Genomic DNA, 14145 nt, shown 5'->3' with positions numbered 1-14145 from the left:
TATGGTGCTACTGTCTCTCTTTCGTCTACTTACTGGTGAGATCACCCAGTGAGACCACCTCACTTAGGGGATATATAGGGAAATATGCAGGGAAACTGTTCCTACTTAGTCATTGGTCCTAAATGGTGCAAAAGGAGATGATCAGGGCAGAGAAGAAGATATTTGGTAATGGGTGCCATCTGACACCTGAATCTGAATTTTTTTTGTCAGGTCTGTGAGGAAAGCAGCAGGGCTCTGGGCACCCACTCTTTCAGAAAGGCTAGAGCTGCCCTGCAGTTATTAACCAAGAGAACTGCACATGCTCCATCCAACCCCGAGTCCCACATTTACAGCCCTATTTTGGGAAATAAGTTTGATACTCCGTGAGTTTGGCTTTCCTGGTTCCTGCATCTCAGTATGTGGCACCGTACAACAGTGGCAAGTGAAGGAAGTGACACCTCTTTATAAGAAAGCACTACTATTTTTTGCCCCTCAAGTAGTTTGAACAGAGCATCTGGCAAATGAGATGCTCTGCAACTATTTCGGTTAACCCTGTGTCATTTAGTAAATGGTCATGCGTGGTTGTGGCCCTGACTAGAATTTCTCTGTGTGTCCTTTGTGTTAAATTAATTTCCAGTGTCACACTGAGCATTTAGCTTGGGTGATGAATTGGTGATCTACCTCCACACTGCACTCATCTCATTACCCTGCACTCACTGCTCCCTGTGCAAGGCATAGCAGTATTTCTGTGAGGCTCAGATTTCTCGTGTCCCCCCGCCCCTCCACATACAGCGGGTTCAAATGTCTCTCCTTGCAAACATGTGCTGAAAACAATGAAGAGCCCCTCTCGCACTCCTCACCCTTCACGTGGCAGCCAGAGAGCGGTTTCTCATGGGCTCTGCAGGCATTTTTCCCTGCTGAGAACAGTTCATCCTCGTTTGACCTTTCTGATATACAGACAAAGGTAACTCAAGACAAAGATGGGTGTCAAGTAAGTCCCCTTAGCTAATAACTGCCTTGAAACGCCTCTGCAAACACCCCTGGAGAGACAGCATGTGCTGTTCTGCAACATGATGCAACGCTGATTTGTTGCACCTACAAAAAGTCCTCATAATTGTGTGAAATTGAGTGTGAACAAGCAGTTGAATTGCAGTTTGCCAAACATAATTAATCTGAAACAGAGCAGCAGAAATACTCCCTTTATCTTGCATAAGGGCTGATGATATAAATACAGAGCACCCCAGAATCAAAAAAGTGACTAAGCAGATGCTTGCTAGTCTGTGAATTCTTTTATAATGCAAAACTGGCTTTTATCTTTCACTGTCTATTTTTGAGTGCTCATCACTGTGCTGCCTGGGTGCTTTGATAAATGGCAATACATATATTTAGCATATGTTTGGTTCATTAAAAAAATCGATCTACTTCATGTAATTTGGAGACAAAAGAGAAATCATGGAAAAATACAACATTTATAAATGTCTGCTGTGCAACTCTGGACTGTAACTAGCTCTTTGATCAGAATTCCAAAAAGAAAGGGAAAAAACAAGGGCAAAATAATTTAAAAAAATTATGATAGAGCTCAGGCTGCATGATCTGCCCTGTGAAGAGTGTGCAGTTTTCCTAATGACACTGCATAGACCCTCCTTTATCCCTACAGAACGCAATGCAGCATGGTCTCAAAATAAAGTGGGTGAATTTGTTCCGTGAATTGCCTCATGGGGTAGAGGGAAAAGAGCAAGATCCTCCCTGCTCTTTGTCCAAAAGATCTGTAGGTTACAAACAGACACATCCCCAGCACTGCCTTCACCTTCACCAGCAGGACAGGCAGGCATCTCGTGGAGTGTGAGAAGTTGCATTGAAAATACAGTGGTGCGGGGGTTACGGTGCTTCTGTCCCCAGGTTCCCGGCCATCGCCTGGCCACAGCAGCCAGTGAGTGCAGCCTCGATGCCTCCTCCCATTGCAGAGTAGACAATGGCTAACAGTCTGGTCCAGACCACAGACCAAATTTAGAGATGAATAACACAAACCTGTTAAAACTGTTTACTTTATATGAACGGAGGGGCTCGGTTTTTTTATTTCTTTACACTAAGAAAGGCATACTGAGGATAAGAAAGCTAAGCTTTTAAAATACATTCAAGGATTTGGACTCCAAGCAGCAGATGTTGAAGGCTGCACATGGGACACAAATCATAACCTCGCGTCCCAACCCAGACTATGTAACCACAATAGATCCTTTCCAGATTCCAACAATCTCTTGATTCTCTGACCCTTGCATTTTATATACATTGTCAATCTTAACTGAACGTTGTAGTTTTAAAGGCATGGAAGTGTCTTGAAAGTACTTATCTGCATTTTGAAATACTGGTATCTCTCCTGGACCTGGCCTTCACTTGCTACACAAACTCATCTGTCAATTTAAATTGCCTCACCATGGCTTTATCATACATGATTTCAACATGCTGGAGCTGAGACAGTGTCTGTTCTTTCCCGTTTGCTGTGTGAGAGCATTTGTGCTCTTAGTCAAGAAAGGGGTCAGAAAACGAGCACGGGCCTCAAAGACTTCTCAGGTTAGCCTGGCAAACATACCTCAGTTTCTGTAGCCCTCAAGGAAATAAACCTCGTTATCATTAACATCACATCAGACCAACTCAAATGGAAACAGGAACTCGTTTACAGCCAGGTCAACAGGAAAGCATCTTTCAATAGGAGGCCAAGCCTGAACACGTGCCCCTGCCTTGAGGGTCATTAAACGTGTGTTTGAAACATCCAAGTAAAAGCTCAGGTAACATTTTCTACTCAGGGCTGCGCTCTTGGTTTTGAACCTGTGTCACCGAAAGCAGAATCCAGCCCCAAGATGGTCTGCAAGGGAAGGAATAATGCTGTAATAACACAGTCAAGCTTGCTGCCCTGGCAATGAATGCTTATCTCACGCTGCTCTCACAGTGAGGAATGTTTAAAATAAATAAATACCGCAGGGGAGTTGCTGTTAGTGCAATTGTTGGGTTGTATTTTTGTGGCAAGCTTTTTATCAGAATAGTGCTGCATGAGTACAGTATGTTTGCAAGGCAAGTTTCAGCCAGGGCACAAAAGCACATCAAGTCTGTTAATAAATAATGGAGTCTGTGCATGTGGTTTTTGCAGTGCAGCTTAAAAAATCAACACCTTCAAAGAACAATAATATGCATGTGCTATTGAAACAAAACAAAACAAATCAAAATGAAGAGATTTAGTTGCTAGTGCCTGGGAATGGCAAACATGTTCTCCTCTGGAGAGAATGGGAACCCTGCAAGTGTGATGGTAGTTGTAGCAGTACCTCAGCTGTACAGTGACGTGCCTTTATGTTCTTCCACTGGTGCTGTTCAGCACAGGTAGTGGCGATGACACTACAGTTTGCTCATGAACTATGATACCTTGAATGTCTTTCCTATATCTGAAGACTATTATATAGTCAAGGGGCCAGATCCTCAGTGGGACTCAGGCTGACATTTCATGGATTTGATGGCGTCATATCATACATAACTCTAGAGCTTATCATTATCTTGGGTTTATGAGTTAGCAGCAGCAAATGCCTACATCTTAACCTTCCCAATGTAAGGTCACAATAGACTAGGAAGAGGAAAGATAGCCAGGGGCCCTGTAATTTTGCTGTACAAAGCTCACAGCAGTTCTTAACTTCACTGAAGAGGAGCAGTTAATTTCAACGAATTGAAGGGAGATTATGCCATTGACCTTAATGGGCAGGATCTCTTCCTACAAGTACACCCCAGGCCTGTCAGGACAGTCTGTGACAATACCAGCGCATATTAGCGGAAAACACTGCTTTGCGCAGCTTGGGAACTGCCTGATGCCAAGCTGCGCATGTCATCCCTGCACTTAACCCACTTGTAAGTAAATCATTACAAAGAGTTAGAAAAATGAAACACTTACTTGGTCCAAGACCTATGGAAAATGCAGCAACATAAACAAGCAGGCTGGCCAGTGAGAGCCATTTCAGGACAACAGGAACCTCCTCACTTTCCGTGTGAGACCCTGCCATGCTTTTGCCTCCTGCCAGGGCAGTCCTGTTCAGTTCTCCTGTCCTGGCAACATCTGGGCTTCTCTGTGCATCAAATGACAATCTTTCTGGTGAAGTCATGCTAGCAAAGAGGTCCTTGAGACTTCCATTGGTGACAGCAGTGAGGTTTCCCGGTCTCTGGAGAAATAAATCCTCTGGAGATTGGCTTCTACAGACGCTGGTGAAATTCACATGTACGTTACGGTTCACTAAGCCCATAATGACCAATGATACTGCCATGACAGAAGAGCCAATACACAGAAAAGTTTTACTTCCAACTTGATCCACAAAAAACGTGGCTGGGACTGTGCTGACCACTTTAACCACTCCAACTCCAGTAGAAGCCAAGCTGGCAGCTTCGTTGCTCTGGAACCCAACTGACTTCAAAACAGTCGATGCGTAAAATAAAATGTTGGGTTGCCCAGTTGTTTGCACAAAAAAGACTAGAGTGAGTCCTACCAACATTCGGGCCCTCATGTTGTTTTTTGAACGAAACAGGTCCAAGAAACTATACTGATGCTCATCTTTCAGGGAAGACTTGATCACAGTAAGTTCTTTAGTAGCATCTGTTGTTTCCCGTAGCCTCTCCAGTACTTTTCTTGCAGCTTCATCATTATTTTTCATGACAAGAAACCGAGGACTTGGAGGAAGAAAATACATGGCAATAGCCTGCAAAACACCTAATGGAATCATAAGGCCAAACATGTACTTCCAGCCATGAGATACGCTGGCAAATGCATAATTTGAAATATAGGCAAAGAGAATGCCTATCACAATCATGAGTTCATTTAATGATACGAGGAGGCCTCTTCTGTGCTGTGGGGCAATCTCAGCAATATACACACACGCTGCGATTGATGATAATGATATGGAAATACCTATGGCAATCCGTCCCACAATAAGTATCCCATATGATTCATAGGGCAGTAAAATCAGACTCCCCAATACAAGTAAAGAAGATGCAATAATAATAGCAAGTCTCCTTCCAAATTGGTCTATCAGGAAGCCACCAGTAAGGGATGCAAATAAGGCCCCAAAAAGCAGGGAGCTTACAACAATTTCCTGCTCTTTGCATGAGAGTGCTAATATGCTGCTCATCTGAAGAAGAGCTCCAGAGATAAGGCCCAACTCGTAACCCATCAGAAGTCCACTTACAGCAGCAACAGCAGAAGATAGAAAAGTAAATGTTCCACAGCCTGAAATAAGAGAAAAAACACAAAAACTTCAAAGCGTGACTTCTGCAACATTCTGACAACTAATAATAACTTTATTTGATATACTAGTCCAAAAAATCTTTTTGTAACTTTTAGGCAAAGCAGTTAGGTGCATACAAATGCAGCAGCAGTGGTGACATAAAAGGCTATTTTTTAAAAAGAAAAAAAAAATAATTCATATAAAACTCTCTTTAATTTTAATTCTTTTATGTTGCTTCCTGATCAGAAGTAAATAAGGTTTTGATCAGGCCCTAAGTAATTAAACCTTCTGCCTCAGAATATCGTTGCAAAAGGCAACACTGACAATACAACCTTCTAGTAAAAAAACAATTTTTGCCCTGAGACTTTCTCAGTGTACCATGGACAAGGAAAACAGTAATTTCCCAGCCCCATTGTTTCAACCTTGACTTGAATAAGCAACAAGTTAAGTTTTCCCTCATCACTTACTAATTCCTTTGCTTCACTTGAGGATGTTATGAAGGCTGCTAGTACCTGTGTTTTTATTTTGCCAAATGGAAACTTATCCACTGAGCACAAGGCTGATCCAGATAGCTGGGATATTCTGGGGAAACCAATCTTTGAAGTACAAATTCATGAACTTTCTGGGCTTTGCTCATCACTAATCTCAGATTCTTCAGAATATCAGGATCAAATATTTCGCATAGTTTACGACAGCCACAATGTCAGGATAAAAAACAGATGGTGAAAACATAAACCAAAGGGAGATTATATGCCTTTGAACGTCCACTTTGAAACAAACTCATTTTATACAACGGCGATTCATTGTTTATTGTTACAAGATAGATTTGACTGATCATATTCTACTAACTGTGAAGCCTTTTGTACCCTAAACCTTGAGAATATATCAGTGTGTTATTGTTAGTCTTGTTCTTTCTCCCGGTATGACTTTCCTCTCATCATGGTGTTGGCTGCCACACAACAAGGAAAAGGGTAAAGTGACTTCTGATTTTCTGGTTAGTTGGAGATATAGTACGTGTCTGAGGAGAGGTAGCTTTCGTAGCATAACAGAGTCCATATTTCAGTTAATTCTCCTGGAACAAGTATTTCCAGCTTGGCTGGAAAGGGGTATATGATCTAATTGAAAATGATACATAGACTTTGTTTATTTTTAGCTTATTTTTCTAAGGCATTAAGGCTCTTTGATCACACTGACTGCGTGGAGTTCCTTGCCAATAACTTTCGAGCACATTGCTGAGGATCAGTCCTATTTGATGGAGGATATTATGTTTCTAAAGCAAATCATGAGAAGAGAGGAGGAGGGCAGCCCTAGCAGTATGTTTGTACTACTAAAATAAACAGTGCCAGAGCCCAGGCCCGGACCCTGGCATGTGGCCACATATCCTACTAAATTGTTGGCATGGTCCCTGGCATGGTTGTGCCCCAAACCACCTCTCGCTCTCCTAACAATTCCCAGAGGTAGTTTGGCTCACGGCATGAGCCCACCATTACTCCCTGCAGCCAATCCACAGGAGGCCCGGTTATGTTTGAGGGTAGCAGAGTGTAGGTCTGTGAATATACGCTGTGCCTCCAGGGTCAGGGGAGATGTGTAAGCCCATTTAGTCTATTAAGATATGTATCGCCTATTAGCTCTCCTACCTGTCTCTCTATTCACTCCCTTTGAGCCAAGCAGATGCCAAGCGGCAGCAGCCCCGGGCTATCGAGTGCACCCAGCACACCTCAGCCCACTCTGCCTCTAGGCTTGGGTGGCTGGCAAACCACAGACAGACGAGATGGGCGAAAAACACATGGTTTTGTTATGGTGGGCCATAAGAGCATGGGGGAAATGGGAGTATTGTGAGAAGTCTTTCAGAAGGTGAGAGTGGCTGGTAGATTAATTGTGATGGAGGTGGGACAGCTTGAAGAAAACGTCAGAAACAAATCTGCAAAATGCTCCGGTGATGGAACAATCTTTTTTTATATTGTTGTCCATGTCTGTATTATGCCTAAAGCTTTTTCTTCCTTTATATCTGCAGTATCCAAGATCATTGCACTTATTTTAAACAGAGGTTACTGCATGGGTTAGGGCAAGGTCCCGCTGTACTTCCTTCACACACTGAACAGCACTTCAGTGGAAGTACTACTGACTCCAGTTAAGCTGCTTTGTGCTACATGTGCTCCATCCTCCAATGCATGCATGCAATATATGTTTCATCATTGTAAAACCTAATTTTTCCCTCCCTTTGTACTTTTGACTAGCCTGCTTGCTTTGTATTACTAGATCTAGAAAATATACCCTTGCAATGAATCCTGGCTGGAAGTCAGGGCTGGTAACAACCCTGAATGAATGAGCTTAAGTATCAGAAGATACACTGCTAATTTGATCACAGTGCTTTGCCCAAACTACTGCTCAGTGCTGATATTTGTGCTTTCTTGGATATCCCTGTATTTTATGCCATTGAACCATGTAGATTTAACCTAAGATTTTGCTTTGATTTATATATTATGAAGCCAAAAGAGACCATTGCAGTTATCCAGTCTGACACTCATGAACAGCACACATAACCCTTCAGACACATACAAATGACATTTTATTTGAACTAGGCCATTTAAAATATTCAGCTTTGATTTAAAAATTGCTAGTGGCTGAAAGCCAATGACTTCAAGTCATAAGTTGTCCCAATGGTTAATTACTTTCACTGTAAATTACCTGTAAATTATTTCTACACTTAATTTCTGCAGCTTCAGCTTCCAACCATCAGATTCCATTCTCCATTTGCCTGCACTTAGCTGTTTTCACTAAGTACAAAATTATAGCCTGCCATCGAGTCATCCCCCAGACCTCTCCTTGATAAGCTCCTTAACCTGTGAGGCTTTACAAGTTTACCAGTCCCTTAAGTATTCAAAGCCCTGTTCTCCGAACTCTATCCAGATTATCAACTTCTTCAATAAATTGTGAGCCAGACCCAGCGCTCCTGCAGTGATTGGATACTGCCAGATAGATAGGAACTTGACATAATTGTCCCACTCCTGGTGGACTTCTCCCCCTCTACACATCTAAGGACTGTCACAGCCGTGTACAGGAGGTCATCTTCTGCTGGTTATCCTCCAGGACAACCAACTTCTTCTCTGACTGGGGTCTTTCCAAGGCACTGCCTTTCTGTTAAATATGGCCTGCCTTCTTGCATCCTAGCTAGGAACTCAAATGGCTTTACATTTGTCTGTATTAAAACACATAGGATAGGTTCAATTTACCTAACTGAGAGAGATCTACAGCACCTCTAGATTTCTTCTGTAACCACGTGTGAAAAACAGGCACTTCTAGATGTCTGAAGTAGGTCAAATGCCTATTTCTCTCCATTGCCTATAAAAGGAATCTGTGCATCTTGCTCAGATGCAGATGTCTAAAGTTAGCAGAGAGGAACCCCAGACAGCACATTCACTCGCAGTCAGCAGGCCAAGCCATCCAAATTGCGTTCAGCCAGTGACATATCCCATTTATTAATCACTCGTCACCTTTATCATCTGCAAACAATCCATTATTATCTTCTTTCAGGCAATTGAGAGAAAAAATGATAAGTAACAGGGGGACAAAAACTGAGTTTAAGGCTTTCCAGCAGAAACACAGCAGCGTGGGCAGTGTCTCCTATTGATACTTTGAGGTCTGTGTCCTGTACGGCTTTTAATTCTTTAAATGTGCAACTGTCGGTTTTGTATGGTTCCAGTTTCTGATTCAAAATCACAGTGCCAACTCAAATAACTTGACGGAGTCCACCATCAGCACTGTTTTTTACAATCCAGACTGTGCTCTCCTCAGCCTGTGGTCCTCAGATCAGAGCAACCGAGGTGATTATTTATTTTTATTCGAAAAGGCTGTACAAGCTGGGTGTGGAGCTTGGACACCTGGGAAGTTGCTAGGGAAGCACTCAAGCCCATATATTTCTTGCTTCTCCAAGCACAGCAGCTTGACCAACCTCTTAATGTTTCTTTGTTTTGTTTTTACTGGGTCAACTGGTATCCTTGTTTATGTGTCCAGTGATACACACCCACAATCATATAGAAATCGTGGAGGGCTGTAACTAAAGCAGACCACTGAATGAAAAGAAGATTCTGATGTGATGCAGAGAGAGACACATTATATTTCCGCATTAGCAGTGGCAAATTCAGCAGTTAACTCGGTGTCTTTTGTCCCTCACAGGCCCTATTCTGCTAAGAAACATCCTTATATCACTATGAGGTTTTGTTGTAACTGGTGTACCTAAGACTTGCCTGCTCAGAACTGCCTGCTGAGTTAAACCCTGAAATCTCTGCTCCGTTTTCCTTCATGGTCTTCCTCCAGACAAAATTCCCTCAGGCTTCAGCATATGTTTTGCTTTAACATTTCCAGATAAAGCATGTTGCAGTAGTTGTACTCACAATCCTTTTAAGTGTCACTTTTAACGATGTTGCTGGCAGTTCTTAGGCATTCCTTTTTTAAAAAAAAGCTTCTTAAAATGTATATTCCTCTTATTTTTATGAGATGCCTGCAGAATACATGGCAGTGTGCAGCCCAGGGGAATAAAATATTTTAATGACGGCTTCCAGAGAAATTTCTCTGGCTGCAACAAACACCACGGCTAACCAGCGTGTGGCTGGTGTGTGACAAGTGATTGGAAAGTCTATTCTCTAGTTTCCCCATGTAAACAAAATGGTTTCTCACAACCGTTACTCAGGTCAAAAGCAGCACTGCTTGGCAAACAAACTTACCTTTAAGAACATTTGCTGGAAGTGTTTGTGCTTGGTTCCTGAAAAGGAGACCAAGTGCAGTTGTAGTATAGCACAGTGTACTGCTGATGACACTGGATGGGGCCAAGTAGTAAGGGTGTGCCCCTTTACTTATTTTCAAGCACATATTTGGGAAAATACAGTCCTTCCAAAGGCAAAATATTTGGTCTGTGCATGTATTGTATAGGCATTATGGATAAATGATCTATGCCCGGGAAGATCTGCAAGCAGGCTGAGCTGGGAAACACCACTCTTCCCCTGCTTCATGTGCAGGAGAGCTATGGCAAAGGTGCCTGGGAGCCCCTTCCAGCTCACCTTGGCAGCACCACAGTCCACATTTGTCCAGACACTGAGATTTTTGTGATGTAGTTTTTCTTTCCTTTCTCGCAAGAGAACATCCAACGTGCATACAGAAAACTTGTGGGATGGTGAGGGGAGATGAATTCTTTATGTGACCTGTGCAAATACATCTATTTTGATAGAAGGGGACTCGACAGTCTCTTCCAACATGGTGCTTTCTTCTGTTGACTTCAGTTTAATCTGAGGTGAGAAATGTCTCAGTTTGGGAGGAAAGGAAAGTATTTTACTGGAAGGTCAAATATATTTTCTTTAAATCCTTTGGGATTCTTTGATCTATTTAGACATTTGGAAGGTTAATCATGCTCTGTCAACCCTTGGTTAATAAGCAGAGGTTAGAAAATCATGATGAGTTGAGTGCATTGCATAGATATGAATCCACAGCATGGAATCTCCCTTTTTCAATAGAACAAGGCATCTACTTTTATCCATGATAAATCTTAAAACTACAGCATCTGTATCTGAAAAGTTTAACCTATCTTCAACAACACATTTCTTCTCCATCTGAGTGCTGTCTGACATAAAAAAATTTTGCCTTTACAGGGAAATAGTGTTTAAAATTCCCCAAACTGTCTTTAGAGGAGCATTTTGCTAAAGTGTATAGCATGAGGATCACATGGTTTTGTAGGATAAATATTTAATGGCATGTGTTAGGAATTGCTGCATAATTCAGTCATGCTTTTGCTCCTCGTCAAAGGTGATTATCCCATTTTTATGCCATCATGATCTTTGCTGCACTGTCACAGTCATCTTCTCTGTCTCATCTACTTGTCTGGTGCAAAGAGATATATGTTACCCTGTTGATCTATTCTAATGCCTGAGGTTTCTTTATATCCAGTAGCTGCTCAGTATGTGCATTTCTCCTGTTAGCCAGGATGTATCTGATCTAGCTGCCTATCTAGAAGTCTGGCATTGGATCTAAAACAGTTACCCAACAAGACCCTACAGGATGAAACAAATGGTGGCTTTGGGACAAAGTTATGTTGCAAACAGAACTGGAAAATCTTGGAAAATATTAAATTTACCCAAAAATGGTGTCAGGGCCGTGTGGGATCACGACCATTTCACAAATGTGACTCCTTCCACCCACGTGTGAAAGGCAAAACCAAAACAAATATTTTGTAAATTGAAGTAAAAAAGAAAGCAAAAGGAAGGTGCCGTATCACACATTTTCACACATCTAAATTCCTGCAATGGTGGGAAACATTGTATACTTTGTACAGCATAAACCTGATGAATGTATTGCGTGAGTAATATTTGAATTTCATGAACAAAATCTCCCTGATATTGATGGAAAGACAGGGAACGCAGATCCTGGACAGACTCACCCTGGCCATCTCTCCATCTCTCTTACTGCTCTGCCATGTATTTTCATTATGTCAACAGGCAGCCTGGCTCTTCATTACATTAAATGGGATTTGGGTTTTGGTTTGTTATTTTTCAATAAGAATCAACAAGTTCTTTTAATTGCTAGCTACGTAATTATAAATTCCTCAGGTTTCTGCTTTAATTTCTGAAGGTAAGGCCAAGTGTGGCATCTGCATGTACTCTTCTAACTGTAGCCCTTGTGCTGCCGTAACTTTGCTGTCTGTTTATTGTAACTGCTGTGCTTCCCTTTGCTAACGCTATCCTATAACCATCTGTGTTGCTTCCCCCCATACCCTAAGGTAATGTTAAATATGTCTGCACACTGACTGGCTTTCTGTTCTTGATTAACCTCGGCTTCCTCTCCTTCTAGGTACAGTAGATGTTGCTGGACTGATTGCTAATACACTCCAACAAAGCATTTGTGCCTGTGGTATCTGAACATGCATGGGTTAGTTCATTCATTTTTAAGTGAACAAAACCTGCTCAGGACACAGGCATTTCTGGTGTACAATCGTGCTTTCTTGTTTGAGTAAAGCTGTCTTGTGGGTGAGAAATGTCACAATCATGGGTCATTTTCCCCTTGACCTTATCATCAGTGAGAGAGAGAGACTCAAGATGCAAAACCATCCTGTAACTTAGAAGAACTGGCTGGGTAGGACAAAAAGGTGAGGAGCTATGAAATTCAGCTTCAGCGCTCAAATATCTTTGCATAAGGAATTATACAGTTGATTTTTCAGGGTGTCAGCAGAGAAACCCTGTTTCTTCATGAAATGCTAGAGGAGAAAAGACAGGAGGGAGCCCCCCCTGCTCCCTGTACTCTCCCCCTGCATGAGCAGGTGCAGTGCTTGCCTGGCCTCCCTCCGCTTCGGTGAAAAGGGCTGAATTGCTCCCGAGCACGCAAGTGCCAGAGCACTGTTGTTATCTTAGACAGCAGCGGGTTCTCTGATTTTTCAGGTGACTGGGCTTCACAAAGGAAAGGGATTTACACAACAGACAGCACATGCACAAACAGTAGGACCGAGGCCTTTTGGGAAAAGTATCACATAAACCTTCATTCAAAATTCAAGCCGGCATTTCCCTTCCTTACTCACATTTTCCCCTCTCGCACTTTTAGAAATCAAGACAGCGTGCCCCGCGAGCCGCTTGGCTTTGCAGGGCTGTTTTCCCCCAGCCCCAAGCATTAGCTACGGGGGCACGCTGCTGCTGACTCACAGCTGGCCCTCAGCTCCTGCCGCTTTACCTGCGGCAGCCGGGAGCTCGCGGAGGTGGTGGCGGCGGCTGCCCCGGCTGCTCTCCTCGTCCTCTGGCTGCTCTCCTCTCATTGCCTGGCTCTGCTGGCCGAGGTCCTCCGTGCTCTGCCCAGGTACCATTGCCACCCTCTTTGCACCTTGGGGCAGGAGCGCTTCACGGGGCAGTGGCCCTTCCCCGGCTGCCCAGGAAAGCGCAGGTTGTTTTCCTCATGGCAACAAGTTGCTGAAGCTGGCTGAAACCAAACGCAAGCCACAAAGTGGTTTGTGAACAACTTTGTTGCTATTTCAGAAGGGTTTGCCCTTTACAGTGACACAGGCTGTTGCTATTCTGGGGAGCCTATTGCAGGCGAGGGGAGGGCCGTTTGTCGGAAGTATTGCTTTTGCCTCCTAACAAATAGTTGGAGGCATCAGACGTCCGCGCTCAGCTCGATGCACGTTCCTTACCCATTAGCTTAAAGGGTCTCTCTCTCCCCTGCGCGCTCCCTTCTCTCTGGTGTTCATACACACACGGTTTTACAGACAAGGCGCGTGGAAGGGGAGGATTTGAAGCATTTGTCGTGTCAGCTAAAGTTAGGGCACTGAGCGCACACACACGGCATCGCTTCGTTCTTGTAACTTATGAGCAAGTTGTGGTGAGAAATAGCAGGGAGGAAAAAAAGCCATGGCAGCCCTTTGCAGTCTGCGACAGTAGGAGCCAGGATTTTTCACGGCATAGATGCATGTGCTATTTTACAAGCAAATGAAAGGGAAGACACTCTTTCTCCCACAACAATTATTTGGGGGAAAATTGAGACTGTCTCAGTTATATTGAGTCAAAGGCTTGATTTTGAGAGCTGCTAGGAATCACTTCATCGCTACTAGCTCTGGTGGAAGCAGTGGCCGGAGGCTGGACCGCAGCAGCAGGGAAGGCTACAGCGGGTGCCGGAAAGCTGCCTACAGGGGCTGCCAGCCCCATCCTGGTCCTGGAGCCGCCGGGTGCTCTCAGCATACCCACTGGCCTCAGTGAGGCAAGTTGTCCGAGCTATCCTCAGTGGGAATCGCTGTTGTATAATTTGGCAGTGCTGCAGGCTTCTTGTTTGTGCTCTTTCTCTCCTTCATTACTTGCTGTTTTGTCTTGGTTGTTTTTGTTTTAATACACTAATGCCTGCAGATAGCATAGGAGGGTAGGCAGAGGTGAAATGCTGGTAACTTTTGCAATAT

General features: G+C 43.4%; 1 protein-coding gene across 6 annotated transcripts in view; it reads right to left on the bottom strand.

The window, feature by feature from the left end:
• Nucleotides 1–13224, bottom strand: part of SLC2A12 (solute carrier family 2 member 12) — a 32201-nt gene extending 18977 nt beyond the window's left edge. The window contains exons 1-3 of one of the 6 annotated variants that reach the window (XM_068408132.1): nt 12936–13021; nt 10286–10510; nt 3908–5230 (exon numbers count right to left, since the gene is read on the bottom strand). In XM_068408132.1, the coding sequence (XP_068264233.1) occupies nt 3908–5230; nt 10286–10379 (1417 nt within the window). In that variant the 5' untranslated portion in view covers nt 10380–10510; nt 12936–13021. The other 5 variants (XM_068408141.1, XM_068408125.1, XM_068408149.1 and 2 more) reach the window with 5 other exon arrangements.
• Nucleotides 13225–14145: the final 921 nt, after the last annotated feature.

Source organism: Nyctibius grandis, chromosome 1 (assembly GCF_013368605.1).
Source record: "Nyctibius grandis isolate bNycGra1 chromosome 1, bNycGra1.pri, whole genome shotgun sequence".
Taxonomy (NCBI): Eukaryota; Metazoa; Chordata; class Aves; order Nyctibiiformes; family Nyctibiidae; genus Nyctibius; species Nyctibius grandis.
This window is presented reverse-complemented; position numbering and strand designations above follow the sequence as displayed.